The sequence below is a fragment of the Haplochromis burtoni genome, unplaced genomic scaffold (genome assembly GCF_018398535.1).
Source record: "Haplochromis burtoni strain Fernald_Lab_line unplaced genomic scaffold, NCSU_Asbu1 Contig_288, whole genome shotgun sequence".
In the NCBI taxonomy this organism is placed as follows: Eukaryota; Metazoa; Chordata; class Actinopteri; order Cichliformes; family Cichlidae; genus Haplochromis; species Haplochromis burtoni.
In genome coordinates this window covers 1-15,765 of record NW_024582649.1, presented here as the reverse complement: position 1 = coordinate 15,765, position 15,765 = coordinate 1, and the positions used below count along the sequence as shown (strand labels likewise).

Genomic DNA, 15,765 nt, shown 5'->3' with positions numbered 1-15,765 from the left:
AAACAATCTCAGAGAGATACAAATGTACACCAGAGACACAAAACATATAATTTCTAAAAACCACACACACACACACTCGCAAAAACACACACATGCACACAAAACAGGATTGGAGGTATGTAATAATAACAGAGTGACACAAAATGACACAAAACAATTTTAAAGTGACATTAAATAATTAAAAGAACACACAAAATACAAATAGGATAACAAAAAAGACACTAAATAACCTAAGAGAGGCACAAACACACACTGGAAACCGAAAACAACATCAACAGGAGACAAAAATGCACACCAGAGACACAAAAGAAAACACAAAACCTCAGACACAAAGAGTAACCACAAAGAAACACACTGACTCAAAACAACCCCAGAGAGAAACGCACTGACGGCGGAGATGCAAAAACGCCTCCAAAAAAACTACAAAAGGACACAACCAAGACAGGAAACAACCTCCAAGAGACACACAACAACCTGAGAGATACAACATCCTCAGGAGACACAAACTGACGCTGCACGGACACAAAACAATCTCAGAGTGACAGGCACAAACACCGGGAAGACACAAAACAACCTAGGAGCAAACAAGGACAACTCCAAAAAGAGACAAAATGTCCAAAAAGCAAACATACGACCTCCTGAAAACACCTCTGCAGACACACAAGAGAAATTGTCCCTATAGTCATTTGCCACACAAAAGAAATGGCTTTAGTTTTGATGTATGTACTGCCTGGGCATCAAACTCTTTATCGAGTGAACCCTGACAGCGTGACGAGGGAGACTTCTGACCTGTGTGGAGAAAAGATGAACACAGAATAACAGCCAAGAAAATCACAGAGGAGCAGCCAGAAACCAAAATGTTTCAGGTTACACATCCTGATGGGATAGAAGCCAGTGTGCATTTATTTAAATGCACACAGCCCTCTCTGCTGGTTATTCATGGAACTGCATAAAGCAGATGAAAAGGTCATTTTCGTACAGGATCACTTTTACTCTGTATACAAATAAGAGAAATACTTCATAGAGGCAAAAATCCTTGATGCTTTTATTACTTTGATTTCTCACTAAAATGACAAAAACACACCAGAAAAACAAATTCAAATTGACTGTTTAATCATTGTGTATATCATGATGCAGACAATTATCTAATACAATAATATTCAACACTTTTTTTTCCGCAGGAAAAGAAAAGGAAAACAAGACAAAGGAATTATTATATTACTGTCTTTACTTTACTGGCATCCAGCTAATGTGCTGCCATTTATGGCCAACAGCATGCGAGCAGATCAGAAAGGGTTAAGACTAGGGTTGTGTAGCTGACCGTTTTATGAAATGCTGTCAGAGAACTACATGGACACAAAATAAAAATACTGTTACAACATGGACAAGAATCGACATTCTTTTGTGCGTTTTGGACAGCAGATGACTTTGTGCGTTAGTCTGTGTTCTGTATACGTGTCATTCAACGTCTTCATGCGTCACCCAGCTGACTTCATCTTGAAGCCTCTGTCAGCTACTGACTGTCTGTAGTCTCTGGACCACAGCAGACGCCACCGTCCTGTATGCTGCTGCCTGGACAGTGAAAATAAAATCAAGTTACACCTCAGTGCTGGAGTGTAGCTGAGCAGGTATATGAACAGATTTCTACTGAAGCTGAAGAATAAATAAGTAGGACATAATATTATATTTTTGTTGTATTGTGTTATCTGCTTTCAGTGAGTGGTTTACCGACAAAGTTTGAAGTTTTACTCATACTATTTTGTTCATTTATAAAAAAAGAATGAGAAAACAAAAGAGAGAAATGTGGGGTAGAAAAGAAAAAATAATTTATTTATTTTTTTGAAAAAAAGAATAGAATAGATTCAAACAGAGACCTCAGGGCTGTTGGGAGAAGAGATGACCACTGGCTGTCCTCTGTCTGATGTCTCTCTGATGGTTATGTGAAGAGGGATGTCACCTGGAAACAGTCACATATACATGAAATCACACGTTAAATATAAAAGAAATCAAAAATGGTTTCAATGTTTTCAAAAACAGAAAATCAAAAGCTTTACTTTGTTGTTTTCAAATGAAATAGTTCATAAAACCAATGTCAAATCATCCTTGTGACGGCAGTGAGACACATCCAAGTCACTCAGTTCATTCCAGATATGGGGGTGTTGAGGCAAAAAGCTTTTTTTCTTTGCAAAATTAATGCCACTTTACAGACACGTCTGGGTTAGGACTCTATAGTAGTCTAACAGTCAAAACATAGCAACTAGAGGCATTTGCAAAAAGCAAGTGTTAGATCTTCAAGGTCATACAAACATCTACCACGATGCGGATAAAACTGTCTCATGTGACAGGCCAGGTCCATGAAAGTTGTGTGCTATGACTTAAATATGGGGTTTGTTCACCATCAATAAGATGACGAAGAAAATGATTAAGTTAAATTGTACGATGTGTGTTAGGACTATCCACAGCTTTGCCCCAGGGAATACAGAGAGTGCTGCTGAGTTCATGCTGTCAGGCTGCTGTGGTAAATGTGAATCTCTAAGCTGCATTCCTGTTGGTAATCTATATGAACTATAGCTTTTGGGTGCCAGTTTAGCAGACTGATTGAAGAGGTACCCATATTCCTTCCGACTGAAATGTGGTGGCCCGGGTTTGAGTCTGACAAAGGTAAAAAGCCCAAAAATAAATCTTAGCTTTTAACAGATAAAAGAAAAATCTGATTCCTGAGTCTTACTTTGTCAAAAGCCCACTAAAGAATTTAGGAATGACAACATGAATGAAAAAATTCCTATAAAATATATATGTTCCCTCAACTTTATGCATGCCACTTTTACTGCACCTAATGTCTTGGAGCATACGAGGGTTAATACGGACAGCAAACTACTTCGAGCACCCTCGGACATCACTAAAACAAATTAAATGAAAGTGACGGTCCAACCTAAAAATGTGACTCCCAAAGTGTCTGCAAGCTGTCGGGCCCCATCAGAGCCGAAGATGTGGGTCTCATGATTGCATTTGGGGCACTGGAAGACGCTCATGTTCTGAACCAGACCCAGAACCTGCAGGAAAGAAAATATCACTTCCTGTTGTATTCATCCACCCAACCTGAATCCAATAGTTTATGCATACACTGACACACACATCAACACATTACCGGCACGTTCACTTTCTTAAACATCTCGGCTCCTCTGCGAGCATCCAGCAGAGCGATGTCCTGCGGCGTGGACACAATAACCGCACCTGTACAAGACAAACATCACATGACCCGACTTAACTTTGAACTAAACATGTGTAATTTACTTCTGGGGGCTACAGCAATGAGGATACTTTTAAAAAGTGAAGTTGTGTGTTTAGAAAACATCATTTGTATTAGGTGATGTGTGACAAACCCACCTGCTATGGGGATGTTCTGGGTGATCGACAGCTGGACGTCTCCAGTCCCAGGAGGCATGTCCACTACCAAATAGTCCAACGACCCCCAGTCCACCTACAATCACAAAACATGTTTCATCAGCTTCCTTTAAATTCAATAAACTGACAGTGCAATCTAAACTGGTCTCACCTGTCTGAGCAGTTTCTCTATACCAGACATCACCATGAGCCCCCGCCACACTATCGGAGCCACATCATCAACCAGAAAACCCATAGACATGCTGGCAGAGAAGAAAGTGAATCAGAAGAATAGGTCACATAATAGACATGAGTTAGGGCTATTTATGGGTATAACAAAAAGGTTGTGATGTAATGTTGATGACAGTCTCACCAAGGAACCCCATAGTTGGTCAGGGGGATCATCCGATTATCTGAAAGATATGTAAAAAAAGAAATAAAAAAACACTTTTCTGTTATAAAATGTTTACTGGAATTTTAGAAACCTTCAGCTGAATTGAACTAGCCATACTGTCACTGAGCTCTGGGTTTCCTTTCAGGTTCATAAGTTTGGGAATCGATGGACCAAACACATCGGCATCCAACAGACCCACAGACTTTGACTGGAAGAGAGAGAAAAAGTCATACAGTATAGCTCTGAGGAGGACAGACTAACAGCTCACTGTCATATGTGTGTTGTTTTTTGTTGGCTGAAATTACATACATATATAGTATATAAAATATATAATATATAATGATAAAGCAGATTCCTTACCATGTCATTGGCCATTAATCCTAGAGCCAAATTCACTGGCATGAGAGAAAAAACAGACCAAATCAAATCAAATACTTCTCATTGAAAATGTTCAAACATTAGGCCACCTGAAACATGATTTTCTTTTAATATTTTTCTATTTAAAGATCTTTTATGATCAGCGCCAAAGTAAAAAGTATAAGATCTTACGTTCAAAATGGTTTCTTGTTAAGTAACGTTTAGCAGAAAACACTGCAATAGCAGATGAAATCTACTTCACCAATTACTTTTCCATTTCAGAACCTTATTTCTTCCCTTTTTTTGGCATTGTTCTATAAACTCCAAACAAGGCCATACCTAAAAAGGAATTCATTCAAAAGCACCAATTTTACCCTCTTAAATAAAATAGCTCTGGAAGAAAAAAGATGGTGAGAGAATTTTCCATTGTTTAGTATGAGTTTTACTGAGCACCTGCAGTAGTGGACTTCCCAACACCACCTTTTCCTGAAGCCACAACAATGACTTGCTTGACCCCTGGGATGGGCTTCTGTTTGGGGAGACCTCGGGCCATCTGCTGCCTCTGCCTCTCCTGCAATGCCTTACTGTCCACTGACCTCTGTAAAACAACAAACCAGTAAATAATGTAAACTAGGCAAAAGTTTAGTTTGTGTTTGAGAGATTAAAAGACCAAAAGACACATTAACACTGAAATTACAGATAGTCCCAGATGACACTGTGGTCTATGATAAATGGACTTTGATCTGAACATAAAATGTAAACAAACCTTTTCTTGATGCACGCAGGTAAGTAAATCCTAAAAGGTTGATTCTATTCATCTGGACATAGCATTTTTCAGTGGGAGAAACGTTTCATCACTCATCCAAGAGACTTCTTCAGTCTCAGCTGACTGCAGGTTTCCCCAACCTTATAAAAAGACCCCAAAGTCCATCTTTTAAACGAACTGCAAAAGAAATTTCCCTCGTACCGACCATAGCTGGACTTACCATCGGGCATACTGGGCATCTGCCCGGTGGGCCGATGGAGTTTTCTTTGTAACGGTATAAACGATAAAAAGGTGGTGGGTTGGCCAGATGCTGGCCGATGTGTAAAAATAACTCAGTTGTTTGGTGGTGGCTGTGGCGGAGCTTCGACAGAGGCCAGCAGGTGGATGAGGGAAAAACGGGAGGCAGGAGGAGGAGAGACCCTGAACTTCAGGTAAGAAGTTTCGACCTGCAGTCTATCTGGGTCAGATGTAAACCAAGTTTAGGTGGAGTTTATTTTCGTTGTGCTGACTTTTTACAGTCAGTTATAATAACTCACACTGCATACTAGCTAGCATGATGGAGTTTCTATACATCTGGGTGGGTGCTATGATGTTACTGATGTTGAACTTTATTCATAAGGTTAGTTAGTAGAGTTGCCAACCGTCCCGTAAAAAAACTAATCGTCCCGTATTCAGAGAAAATATTACACTTTTCGTATGAAGGTGAAAAGGAACACAGTTTGTCCCGTACTTCAGCTAGAATGGAAAAAGACACAAAGCTGGAGTTATTCTGCGTCTTTACAGTCAGCTGCCTCTTCTTATGTGACGTATATATGTGTATATATGTGTATATGTGTATAACACATATATATGTATATATTGTACTATTCTTAGTTAGCGTATTGTCTGTTTTGTCTTAATGTTGGTTTATAATGGAGCACTGTAACAAAAAATAATTTCCCCCAGGGATCAATAAAGTATTCTGATTCTGATTCTTCTCTCATTCTCTCCCCCTCCCTCTCCTGTTTCTCCTTCTTTAGTGAAAATGCCTGGGCCGATTTTATATATTTCTTTAAGCAAGTTCTTCATGACTGAGCCAAGTGTCCTCTTTTTTGGAAATCAAAGTATGGTCACCCTAGCATAAGGATGGGGGAACCTGTAATCAGCTGAATCACTTGAATAAGTGACATAACGTTTCTCTCACTGAAAACGCTACGTCCAGATGAACAGATTTAACCTTTTGGGATAAACAAACCTTATACCATCCTTTCATGAGTGATTAAATAGGAGAGTGCACAGTGGGATTACTATGCTTGCTAACTATTCTTAGAAACATGTTCACATATGGTAAATGTGGGTTGTTAATAGTATTACGGTAACAGTATATATATAATATATATATATAATAATAGTATATATGTATAGTATATATATATATGTATATATATATATACATATTATATATAATATATATTATAATATTATGCATATATATATATATATATAGTTCTATAATTAACAGTCAAGTATTTATGAAATCAATAACCACTTCCGGTTTAAAGTTTCAAAATTATCTTTTCGTGTTCTAAATGTGGGTGTTACAGCTAAAGTTTATAACGCTACATAAAGGAGAACAGCAACATCTGATCAAGTAAAACCATTTTAACTCTTGTGTGTGTTAAAATAAAGGTGTGTTCCGGATTGTTTAATTCCCTCAGTGTATTTTACGATTGTCGCTTTTATTCTGAACATGTTATTTCCGGTCGTGTTGTTGAGTTTCCGTTTAGCTTATCACTAACAGAGAGCTACATTAACTGAAGTCGTACGAAGAGAAACACAGAAAAACATTACCTGGCAGCGTTTAAACTGTACACAGCACGTAGCTCCATGTTTTATTTCGCTCCCCGTTCGTAAAACCGAAGATTTATAAACTGATATTTTCAGTAAATGTGACAGTCTGCTGTATGCGAACAGGGCCATGTTTAGCTGTTTAGATGCCCCTCAAGTCGAGGCATGTTTGCGTCATAGTTGCGCAAAATGCGCATGCTCGTGGCGGGTGGGAGATTTGTTTATCCATCGTTAGTCCGTGAGAACTAAGCGCTTTCTAAAATTTAATATGAAACATTTAAAACTGTACGTTAAAAAGAAAGAAACTCGTGTATCAACAACACAGGTTTTAAAAATTATATTTTATTCTTCATTTTTTCCCCCTATTTTGATCCTGAGTGGTGAAAGGTGCTGAAAAGTCAATTTATGGACGACACTACAAGTAAATAGACGGGGAGGGGGAGCAAGTAGGTAAGGACGGTATGCGAAAATAGCGCGCAGTCCTGAACATGTCTGAACAGTTTCAGTTAACGTTGACACGGAAGTGGGTTAAATGGGTCATGTGTTTTCTTCTCATTCATTAACTTTATAACAATAAAAACATATAAGGCACCATTAGTTATCCATGCATCTAAATATATACGGTTGAGCATTGCAACAGACGAAAAAGAGAGATAAAAAAAAAACAAAAACGAGAAATAACAAAAGAAAGAAAAACAGGGGCAATGTAGAATCCAAGAACCTATGCATAGTGTGAACAGAAAGGGAAATCATGATCCACATCTTATATAGGGAGGAGGCGTCCTTCTAACATGAATTGAACTTACTGAAAAGTGTTAAAAGTTTATGGGCTTTGTTTCATTTACAAGTTTCAGCGACTTCTGTCACCATCTGTTTATACATTGTTTAGCTTTGAGATGTCTGCATTTAAGAATAAAAAACTTTCCCACTAACAAGACATTTCTAATCACCAATATACTGAAACTTAGCATTGTGCTAATCAGTACAATTTAAGCATTCATTGCACCTGTATATACACCTGTGCATCAAATGTATGGTAAAGATACAGCTAATGAAACTTAATTATTAATAAAATATACATCATGAAAAACAAAATCTGAAATTGATTCAGTTTAGTAATTTTTAGCGTGCTTATAAAGGCCCCAAATGCTGTGACATACACAGTAAATGATGTGGAAATAATGAATAATAATGAAATCACTGCTGATTGTCTGGTTGTTTATGTTTTCAAATGTTTTTGTGTGTCCGTAGGTCTGTTTGATGACGATTTGGACTCCTCTGAGAGATGAGAACACACCCACATCTGTTTCATAGATGTGGGGTGTTACGGTTCTGAGTCAGCTTTGTGGCATCAGACACACACCTGAAAACCAGCACCTGGACTTCATGCAGGAGAGACTGCCTCAGTAATGATGGACTCTGCTCCTCTACTGTTACATCCTCACGAAGGAGGTCTAGGGGTGTGTGTGTGGAGCGGTAACAAAAGGGTCCGGAACAGAATGAAGAGGAAAACAGGTGTTTAGCAAACATAATTCCAAAGAATAACGCAGGAGATCAAAGTCCAGCTATGTATGAATGTAGTTTTATGCACATCTTCTCCTCCCACTGATCACTTCCTACACCGAGTGGATAGATCACAGCATTCCAGCTTTTCTCATCATCTGTTGTGTGTTTTGTGTGTTTCAAGCGTAATGTGCTCGGGATTCCACAAATGATCCAGTACCTGCATCCTGCTGGAGAACTGTACGTAAAACACACAAACACACCAGTGAACACAGCTGCTGAACATCTGTATCTTCATAAACTCTGTTATCTCGTATCCGTCTCTGCATCTGTGTAGGCACGGTGTTCCAGTCTGGGATTTTGTCCCTCCTGCTCCCCCATCCAACACCTCCACTCCAAAGTAAGTTTCTGTGGTGCTTTGTGTCAGTGATCTGCAGGAATCTGTCTGTCTTTCATCTGCAGATGTTTGTGCGAATTATTGTAATCAGCTTCCTTTAATGGTGCCTCCTTACATTCAGTTTCACAGCTTTACTCATGTTTTTAAACTAGTTTGCTCACAGCTGTACACAATGCTAACATGTGCACTGACTCTGTGTTTTATTCCTGTAGAAAAAGGAAATGTGAAGCCCAACAGGATGCGGACCGGCTGTACATAAAGAAGCCACCAAACGCCTTCATGATTTACCTGAAGGAGCAGAGGCCAAAGGTGACGGCAGAACTGAACATAACTGGCAGTGCAGCCGTAAATGCCGTATATGCAAAACTCTGCATGTATTTATGCATCTGTTAATGCTTTATGCTCATGTTTGTGCATGTGTGCCAGCTGCCCTGTAGTAACAGTGTAGCTGAGTATTTATCTATGCTGACAGTGGGTTCTCATGATTGTCTGTCTTCAGTGGAGGTCTCTCTCAAAAGAACAACAAGCTAAATATTTTGATCAGGCTGAAAGCGAGAGATGCCGTCACGCCACAGAGCATCCAGACTGGTCCACCAAAGAAAACTACGTATGTCCAAAGTGCTAACATGCAGTTCATACATGTGCCCATCACTGCACTGAATTATGAAACAACCAGTGCACAGAGTTTGGATCAACTGATGAAAATTCTCATATTTTTGTTTTTAGGGCAAAAAGAGGAAGAGAACACGAAATCGCACCTCGAGCACAGGTGAGAGGAGATTTCTGGGAATTACGACGTTTTTTCATGTGAAATGTGATGAAAAGAAGACGGAAATCTGTTAACAAAAGAAGACTTACTGTGTTTTTGTTTGTGTTTGTTTGTGCAGCATCTGAACCTAAACAGGAAGATCAACAGGCCAAGAGGCTTTGTGTGATGCCAGCTCAGACACAGCCATCTTCTTCCTATTCAGTTGCGAAGGAGCCTCTTGAGCAGCCACAGAGACAGCCAGCTGTTACCAACCTTCCTGATCAGCAGTCAGCGTGTGTGCAGCTGCAGAACACACAGACAGCAGCTTGATGCACCTGTGTGTCAAGTAAATCCGGTCCTCCCAGCTTCTCGTATGGATTTCTCCCCATCTGCATCACTGGCCTCCTCTGCTGCACCCGTCCAGCTCCAGGCCACTTTTGTCAGTGACACTGATGAAGCACTGCTGTCAGTGGTGGAACAGCTTGACCCCCTCCTCACTTCTGAGCAGTCTCAGCAGCCCTCCTCTCCACTCACTGGTCATCACCTAAATCAGACCAACCCTGCTTCTCCTGTATATACGTCTCTATCCACACCATTTAGCTCTTCTGCCACATTCTTTCAACACCAAAAAGAGCCTATTGGTTTCGCTGACATTCAGGAAGACATGTGGTCACTCCTTAACCACCTCCCTGCCGCTCCACAGCCGGATACATTCTCCTTTCCTAACATTCCTACTCTGATTAGCCCTGCTTCTCTGGAGAATTCCTCTCCATCCAAATTGCTGGCCTCCCCTGTTGCGCCCACTGAATGCCAGTCAACGCCTCCCTTCTTCAGCCAAACTGTAAAAAGTATGATGTCGCTACTTAACGACCTCCAACCTGGGCCCTTTGCACAGCCTCTACAGCCCTCCTCTCCTCAAGCAGACTGGTTCTAACCATAATCAGATCAGTCCTGCACCCCCCAAACCACGGCTACCTTCTGTAATAAAGTCTTAGCTCACTGCCGTCTTTCCTCTCTTTCAGAACTGCTTGCCAGAAATCTCTCCATGTGTGTGTGTTTGTGTGTGTGTGCACGCGTGTACAGATAATCCTTGTTTTGGTGTGTAAATAAAGCTTGATCAAAAAGTAAGTCAGCTCTTGAGTCTGCTTTTGGATCAACCTCTCGTATGAACCCTCTGGGTTTGTGATGATATCACTCATATAAACCCTTTAAATAAGGCTGCCATTACCTGGTGGTATGTGGTCTCACACACTGAGGCAACGAGAGACCTTTGGTACTTTATGCATTCCATTTGTAAAAGAGCACTGGAAAGAGAAAACACACCTACACTTGCCATTCATAGGCACACAGCTCTTGTAAATTAAGCCCTCACACTTTTGATCATTGCCACCATAGCTGCAAGCAAACCTTTAGCTGAGCTGACCTCTCAAGAGGCAAGACAGAGAATGAACACTGCAGGTAGCAGCTCCAAATACATGATGTACATCTTGCACTGGGGCAGTAATGTCAACTCCTCATTATGGAAAATCACTATAGGCTGTTTTAAAAGTCACTAAGTGATGCCATCGCCTAATTTGCATAATTGGTCATGCTTGTAAACTACGCTGTAGGAAAGAGAAATAACATCGTGGAAAAGACATAAAGTGAGTAAAAAACACCCTAAATGCATTTAGAATATATTTAGAACTACAAGTTACATTTATCTTAATTCCAACCCTCCTCCTTTATCTGGGCTTGGGACCGGCAAAAGTGACCCGAAATAGGCACGCTTTTTAAGTAGTTTTAAACCACACAAGACTAAGGGTAAAAGAAGAACATTTTAACCACAATTTTGTTAACAAACTACATTAGCAATCTAAATGGACCAAAAACAGACAGTAGAAATAAGCAGTGTCAGTGTGAAAAAAAAAGATGCTAATTAATCTGGTCCTAATTCAGGCTGATTGTTTTGTTTTGTTTTTTTCAGACATCCCTCCACACACACAGGCTGTGCTGGCTCACAGAAAGAGTGGGTCATCCTCATTTTCGTCAACTGCAGCACTTGACTTAAATGAGTAAGCAGCTGATGTGCCAAAAAGCTGCAAAACATTATTGTATTTGGCTCTCGGAGGACGTGGACGCACTTTTTCTCCTCTCTCCCTTATCTTCCCTGCTTATGTCCTTGTCTAGTCTCGTGTTTTTTGTATTACTTTCCCTGGAACACACTCTCACAGTCTGTTTCTAAAACCTAAAGAGAATTATGGATTTGATCAACTGGTCTCTGAATGCTATTGACACCCTTTTCTCAACGAGAAGTCTGGGCTCGGGAGAGCCCGAGTGCCCTGGAGGGACTTTCCCTGCCGGATACACGATGGACGGGTGGCAGAAATGGAGGATCGTGTGCCTCGAGGACGCTGAAGATATCTACCTATTCGGAACCATGATAACAGGGTTCTTGCTGATTGGAGCTGGCTTGGCCCTGGCTTATCGGAGAATTAAGAAGCGGAACCGGCTGTTCAAACCCCCCCAAGGCTGCCCGCTGGGATTGAAACGATGGGACGAGGCGCGACTTCTCAGAACAGGCTCATTGAAAGCAGCATGGTTAAGACCTTGGAGACGCTTACAGCTGCCGTGAATACTCAGAATAACACCTCGCAGAACAGCTCACTGCAGTTGTGAGTTCTCAGAATCGGCTCTCTGAGCAAAAGAATGACAACACCACGGAACGCAAGTTTGATACCATCATGGGGAAGCTCGCGGTTCTCCAACGGGAGATTGAGAGACCAGTGTCGGAGTGTTAAAGAACAGCTTTGAAATTCTCATGAGTTGTTGCAAAAGAAAAATTACCATCATAATCCGGCTACCCCTTCGGCGCCAGCTGTGGGCTCAAGGCTGGAGCCGAACAAAAACTCCCTGATAACGACTGTGTTGAGTCTGTTCCTTCCCATTCCCTACAAGGCCACCTGGGTTGGCTGGAAGACTGTTTACTTAGCCTGGCAGGGCGAAGGACACTGTCTCAGCTGAACTATGGACACGCACACACATACATATACTGATACTGATAAGCACTCACTGACGCATCACCCTCCCTACCCCGGATCCAACGCCACCTCCAACGCTTACCTCCCCTCTGATGTGGACATCGGGTCAGCTGGAGGCGCAGTCGAAGATTGCAGCGGTCCCAGATCAGATGTACACACTGGAACTCTTTCCCATGTTGCTTGTCTGTGTTTATTGTGCTATGGTGTGTTGATATCTGTGCATTCCTGTATTATCCTTTTGTGTTACACATTTCAATGTTTTTTTCCTCGCTACCTGGCCTGACCTGTCTCCCCAATGTGATGTTTGTATTGTATGTACGGTCGGCAAGGTCTGTCATCTCGGTTGTGGGCAAAAGACCTGCAACTGACAAATAAAGGCTATCTCATCATCTCATCTCTATCAGGCAGCTGGTGTTTTTTGTTTGCTTTTTACCACACTCATCTGGCTGAATACTCTCTCAACTTCAGCATTTGAGTGTGGCAAGGACAATACAGACACATCAGCCTTTGCAAGTTCTTGAAACGGGTTGATATCAGCTGCATCCCTGTACTTCCAAATCTCACTCCAGAAATTTTTTGTCTCATTCCAGATGGATAGTACGCCATTGGTGGACACTCTTATCTATCGCTTCATGGGAGAAGCCAAGGAGGTTAGCAATTTTTTTCTATTTCTCCAGGGCTCTTGTTGTGCTTTAGAGTTTCCTCCACATTGAAAGCTGACATGTACTGCAATGCTCCAGTGTTGTCCGGCAGTCTCACTCTCGACTCATTAGTGAGGGATAAGGCTACACACCACTTTGTGACATTTTTTTTCATCCTCAGGTGCAAGGTGCAACTCAGCTGCTTTCAACTCAAAAATGTAACCAAGGTATGGTGTCATGGTGCTGGGTCGTTGACCCAGCGTTTTGTGTTTAGTATGATTATTGTCTTCTGTTCTAGTTTATTCTTATTTTGGTATTCTGTGTCCTCCCCTTGTGCCCTGTTTGTGTCCCTGAGTTCATGTTGAGGATTTCCTGTTTTACTTTGAAGGTCTTGTCTCACGTGAGTGTATTCTGCTTTACTCCCTTGTCTTGTCTTGCCTATTGAGTCCCAGCTGTGTGCCCACCTGTTCCTCGTTTCCTCATGTGCCTGCCAGTGTATTTTAGTCCCTGTCAGTTAGTTATTGTTGTCGCGTCGTTAACGTCGGTTACCCTCAACTTGCTGTGTGTTTGTTATGTCCAGTCCTCCAGCACCTCTGTTTAGAGTCTCGGTTTTGCTTTGGTTTTGTGTGTTTTATTTTACGAAGAGTTTGTCCAGCAATAAAGCTGCATTTTCAGAGTCCTGCATTTTGGGTCCACCACTTCTGCCTGCCTGCCACACAGTGAAGTATGGGATTTCCGGCTCTTTTTAGAGAACCGGCTCTTTCGGCTCCGAACCGGCTCTTCAGGTTGTTTTGTTGCTTTAATTAATTTATTATTAACAATAATATAAAATTATGCACAAAAGGAATTACTAATGTAAAAAAAAGTGGTTTTATTTATATATGTTTATATATAAATATATGCGGTGGCCCCTAGAGACAAAACACGTACAAACTCCAAAACACATTTCTAGCATGAACTGAACTTCCAAAACAGAGCTACCTAGATCACTTAAATTACACAATTGAAAGCATGAAAGCATATGTGTATTGTTTGTGTATTTATACACAAGCATTCATATATAGTCAAATAATTAAAAAATTAATTTAAAAAACAAATGTTCATTTACAGTGTTGGGAAGGTTACTTTTAAAATGTATTCCATTACAGAATACATGCCCTAAAATGTATTCTGTAACGTATTCCGTTACGTTACTCAATGAGAGTAACGTATTCTGAATACTTTGGATTACTTAATATATTATCATGCTTTTTACAACAACGTGAATGTACTATTGCTGTGTGATTTATTACTGTTACTGAAGGTCCGCGACTCCGAACTGTAGTAAAGGGACCTCTGACTAATATGGCGGGGTCCATGACACAAAGCACCACAGAAACTTACTTTGGAGTGGAGGTGTTGGATGGGGGAGCAGGAGGGACAAAATCCCAGACTGGAACACAGATGCAGAGACGGGTACAAGATAACAGAGTTTATGAAGATACAGATGTTCAGCAGCTGTGTTCACTGGTGTGTTTGTGTGTTTTACGTACAGTTCTCCAGCAGGATGCAGGTACTGGATGATAAGATATTTAAAAGTGTTATATTTGTACTAATTCAAACTAAACAGAGAAATACAAAAAACTAACAAACTAATTAACACCCTGTTAACTGTCATGACTTCACTGCATTTATATAACAGCAACTGTTCTTGCGTTTGTAACACAAACATTTTATATATTCAAGAATCTGTAATTCAATAACACTAACAAGGTACATGAGCACTTAGAATTTGATGATTTAAACAACATTAAATTTTGTTTACTTTTAATTTTGCATCAGCGTAGCCAGTTACGACATTAAAATAATGACTTTTGTGATTTAAAACCTGATTTAGCTGACCTGTACTGCAGAGGGAAATGTGGGTTTTTTAAGCTGTTACAAGTTGCTCTGCAACACAATATGATGCATTGAGATGAAATCACCCCAAAGTTTGATTAAAATGTAACAAGAATGTGCTGTATGAAGGCAGTTACTGCCTACAGGTTTATTTAAATACTGCAGATATATTTTAAAGTACATTTTTCTGATCATTGCAGTTTTTGTTTAAATTTTAGTTGGATACTTGTTTTTTTTACATGATGTGGATTACTTAGGTCACTGCTAGATCACACAGTAGCTCAATAATTCAAACATCACTTTGCACACTTTGTTTACATGTTGAGGGACAAAGTAAAACAGGAAAAATATCGATTTTGAAAAAGTAATTGTGTGGCTTAAAGATTCAAGTGTATTATTTAGATGTTCCACTGCATTAGATGATCTTAAAACTATGCTTTAAGTACTCACCAACAATTTTCAGCGATGGTTCAGTTAAATATTTTTAAAATGCTGTTAAAAAGTAGTTTTGAGGTTTGCTTTTGAGGCTCTGAAAAGTACTTGTTCACACAGTGAAGACTCTGTCCTTATCTGTCAGGTTCTGGAGAATGTTACTGTTTAACTTCATTGTGTCACCAGGTAATCAAAACATTCCACTTCATTCCTGTCTGTTTCCAGCATCTCTTTATCCACAGTCATCATCATGGCTGGATCAACCTTCTCAGGGACCCTGGGGCAGACAGTTGATGTTGGGCACCGACTGAGAACACAGCACATGTCAGGATCATTATTGTCTTAGTAACCAAATTCTAAGCAGAGACACAAAACCATGCTCAGTCGTGTGTGTGGTAGTCAAAAGGTCTGATCGTCC

General features: G+C 40.4%; 1 protein-coding gene and 1 long non-coding RNA gene across 2 annotated transcripts; one reads left to right on the top strand and one right to left on the bottom strand.

The window, feature by feature from the left end:
* Positions 1-1,096: 1,096 nt before the first annotated feature.
* On the bottom strand, positions 1,097-6,920 carry nubpl (nucleotide binding protein-like). Its single transcript, XM_042227883.1, has 11 exons — positions 6,732-6,920; positions 4,589-4,733; positions 4,139-4,173; positions 3,896-3,986; positions 3,758-3,797; positions 3,557-3,647; positions 3,388-3,481; positions 3,149-3,234; positions 2,933-3,053; positions 1,875-1,957; positions 1,097-1,572 (listed from the first exon to the last, which is right to left on the bottom strand). The coding sequence occupies exons 1-11, from the start codon at positions 6,858-6,860 to the stop codon at positions 1,510-1,512; spliced, it is 978 nt and encodes a 325-aa protein (XP_042083817.1). The 5' UTR covers positions 6,861-6,920; the 3' UTR covers positions 1,097-1,509.
* Positions 6,921-7,981: 1,061 nt separating this feature from the next.
* LOC121815741 lies at positions 7,982-9,682 on the top strand. Its single transcript, XR_006055323.1, has 6 exons — positions 7,982-8,243; positions 8,416-8,471; positions 8,569-8,631; positions 8,841-9,235; positions 9,355-9,397; positions 9,516-9,682. It is a non-coding gene; the product is annotated as an uncharacterized LOC121815741 (long non-coding RNA).
* The last annotated feature ends 6,083 nt before the right edge of the window (positions 9,683-15,765 follow it).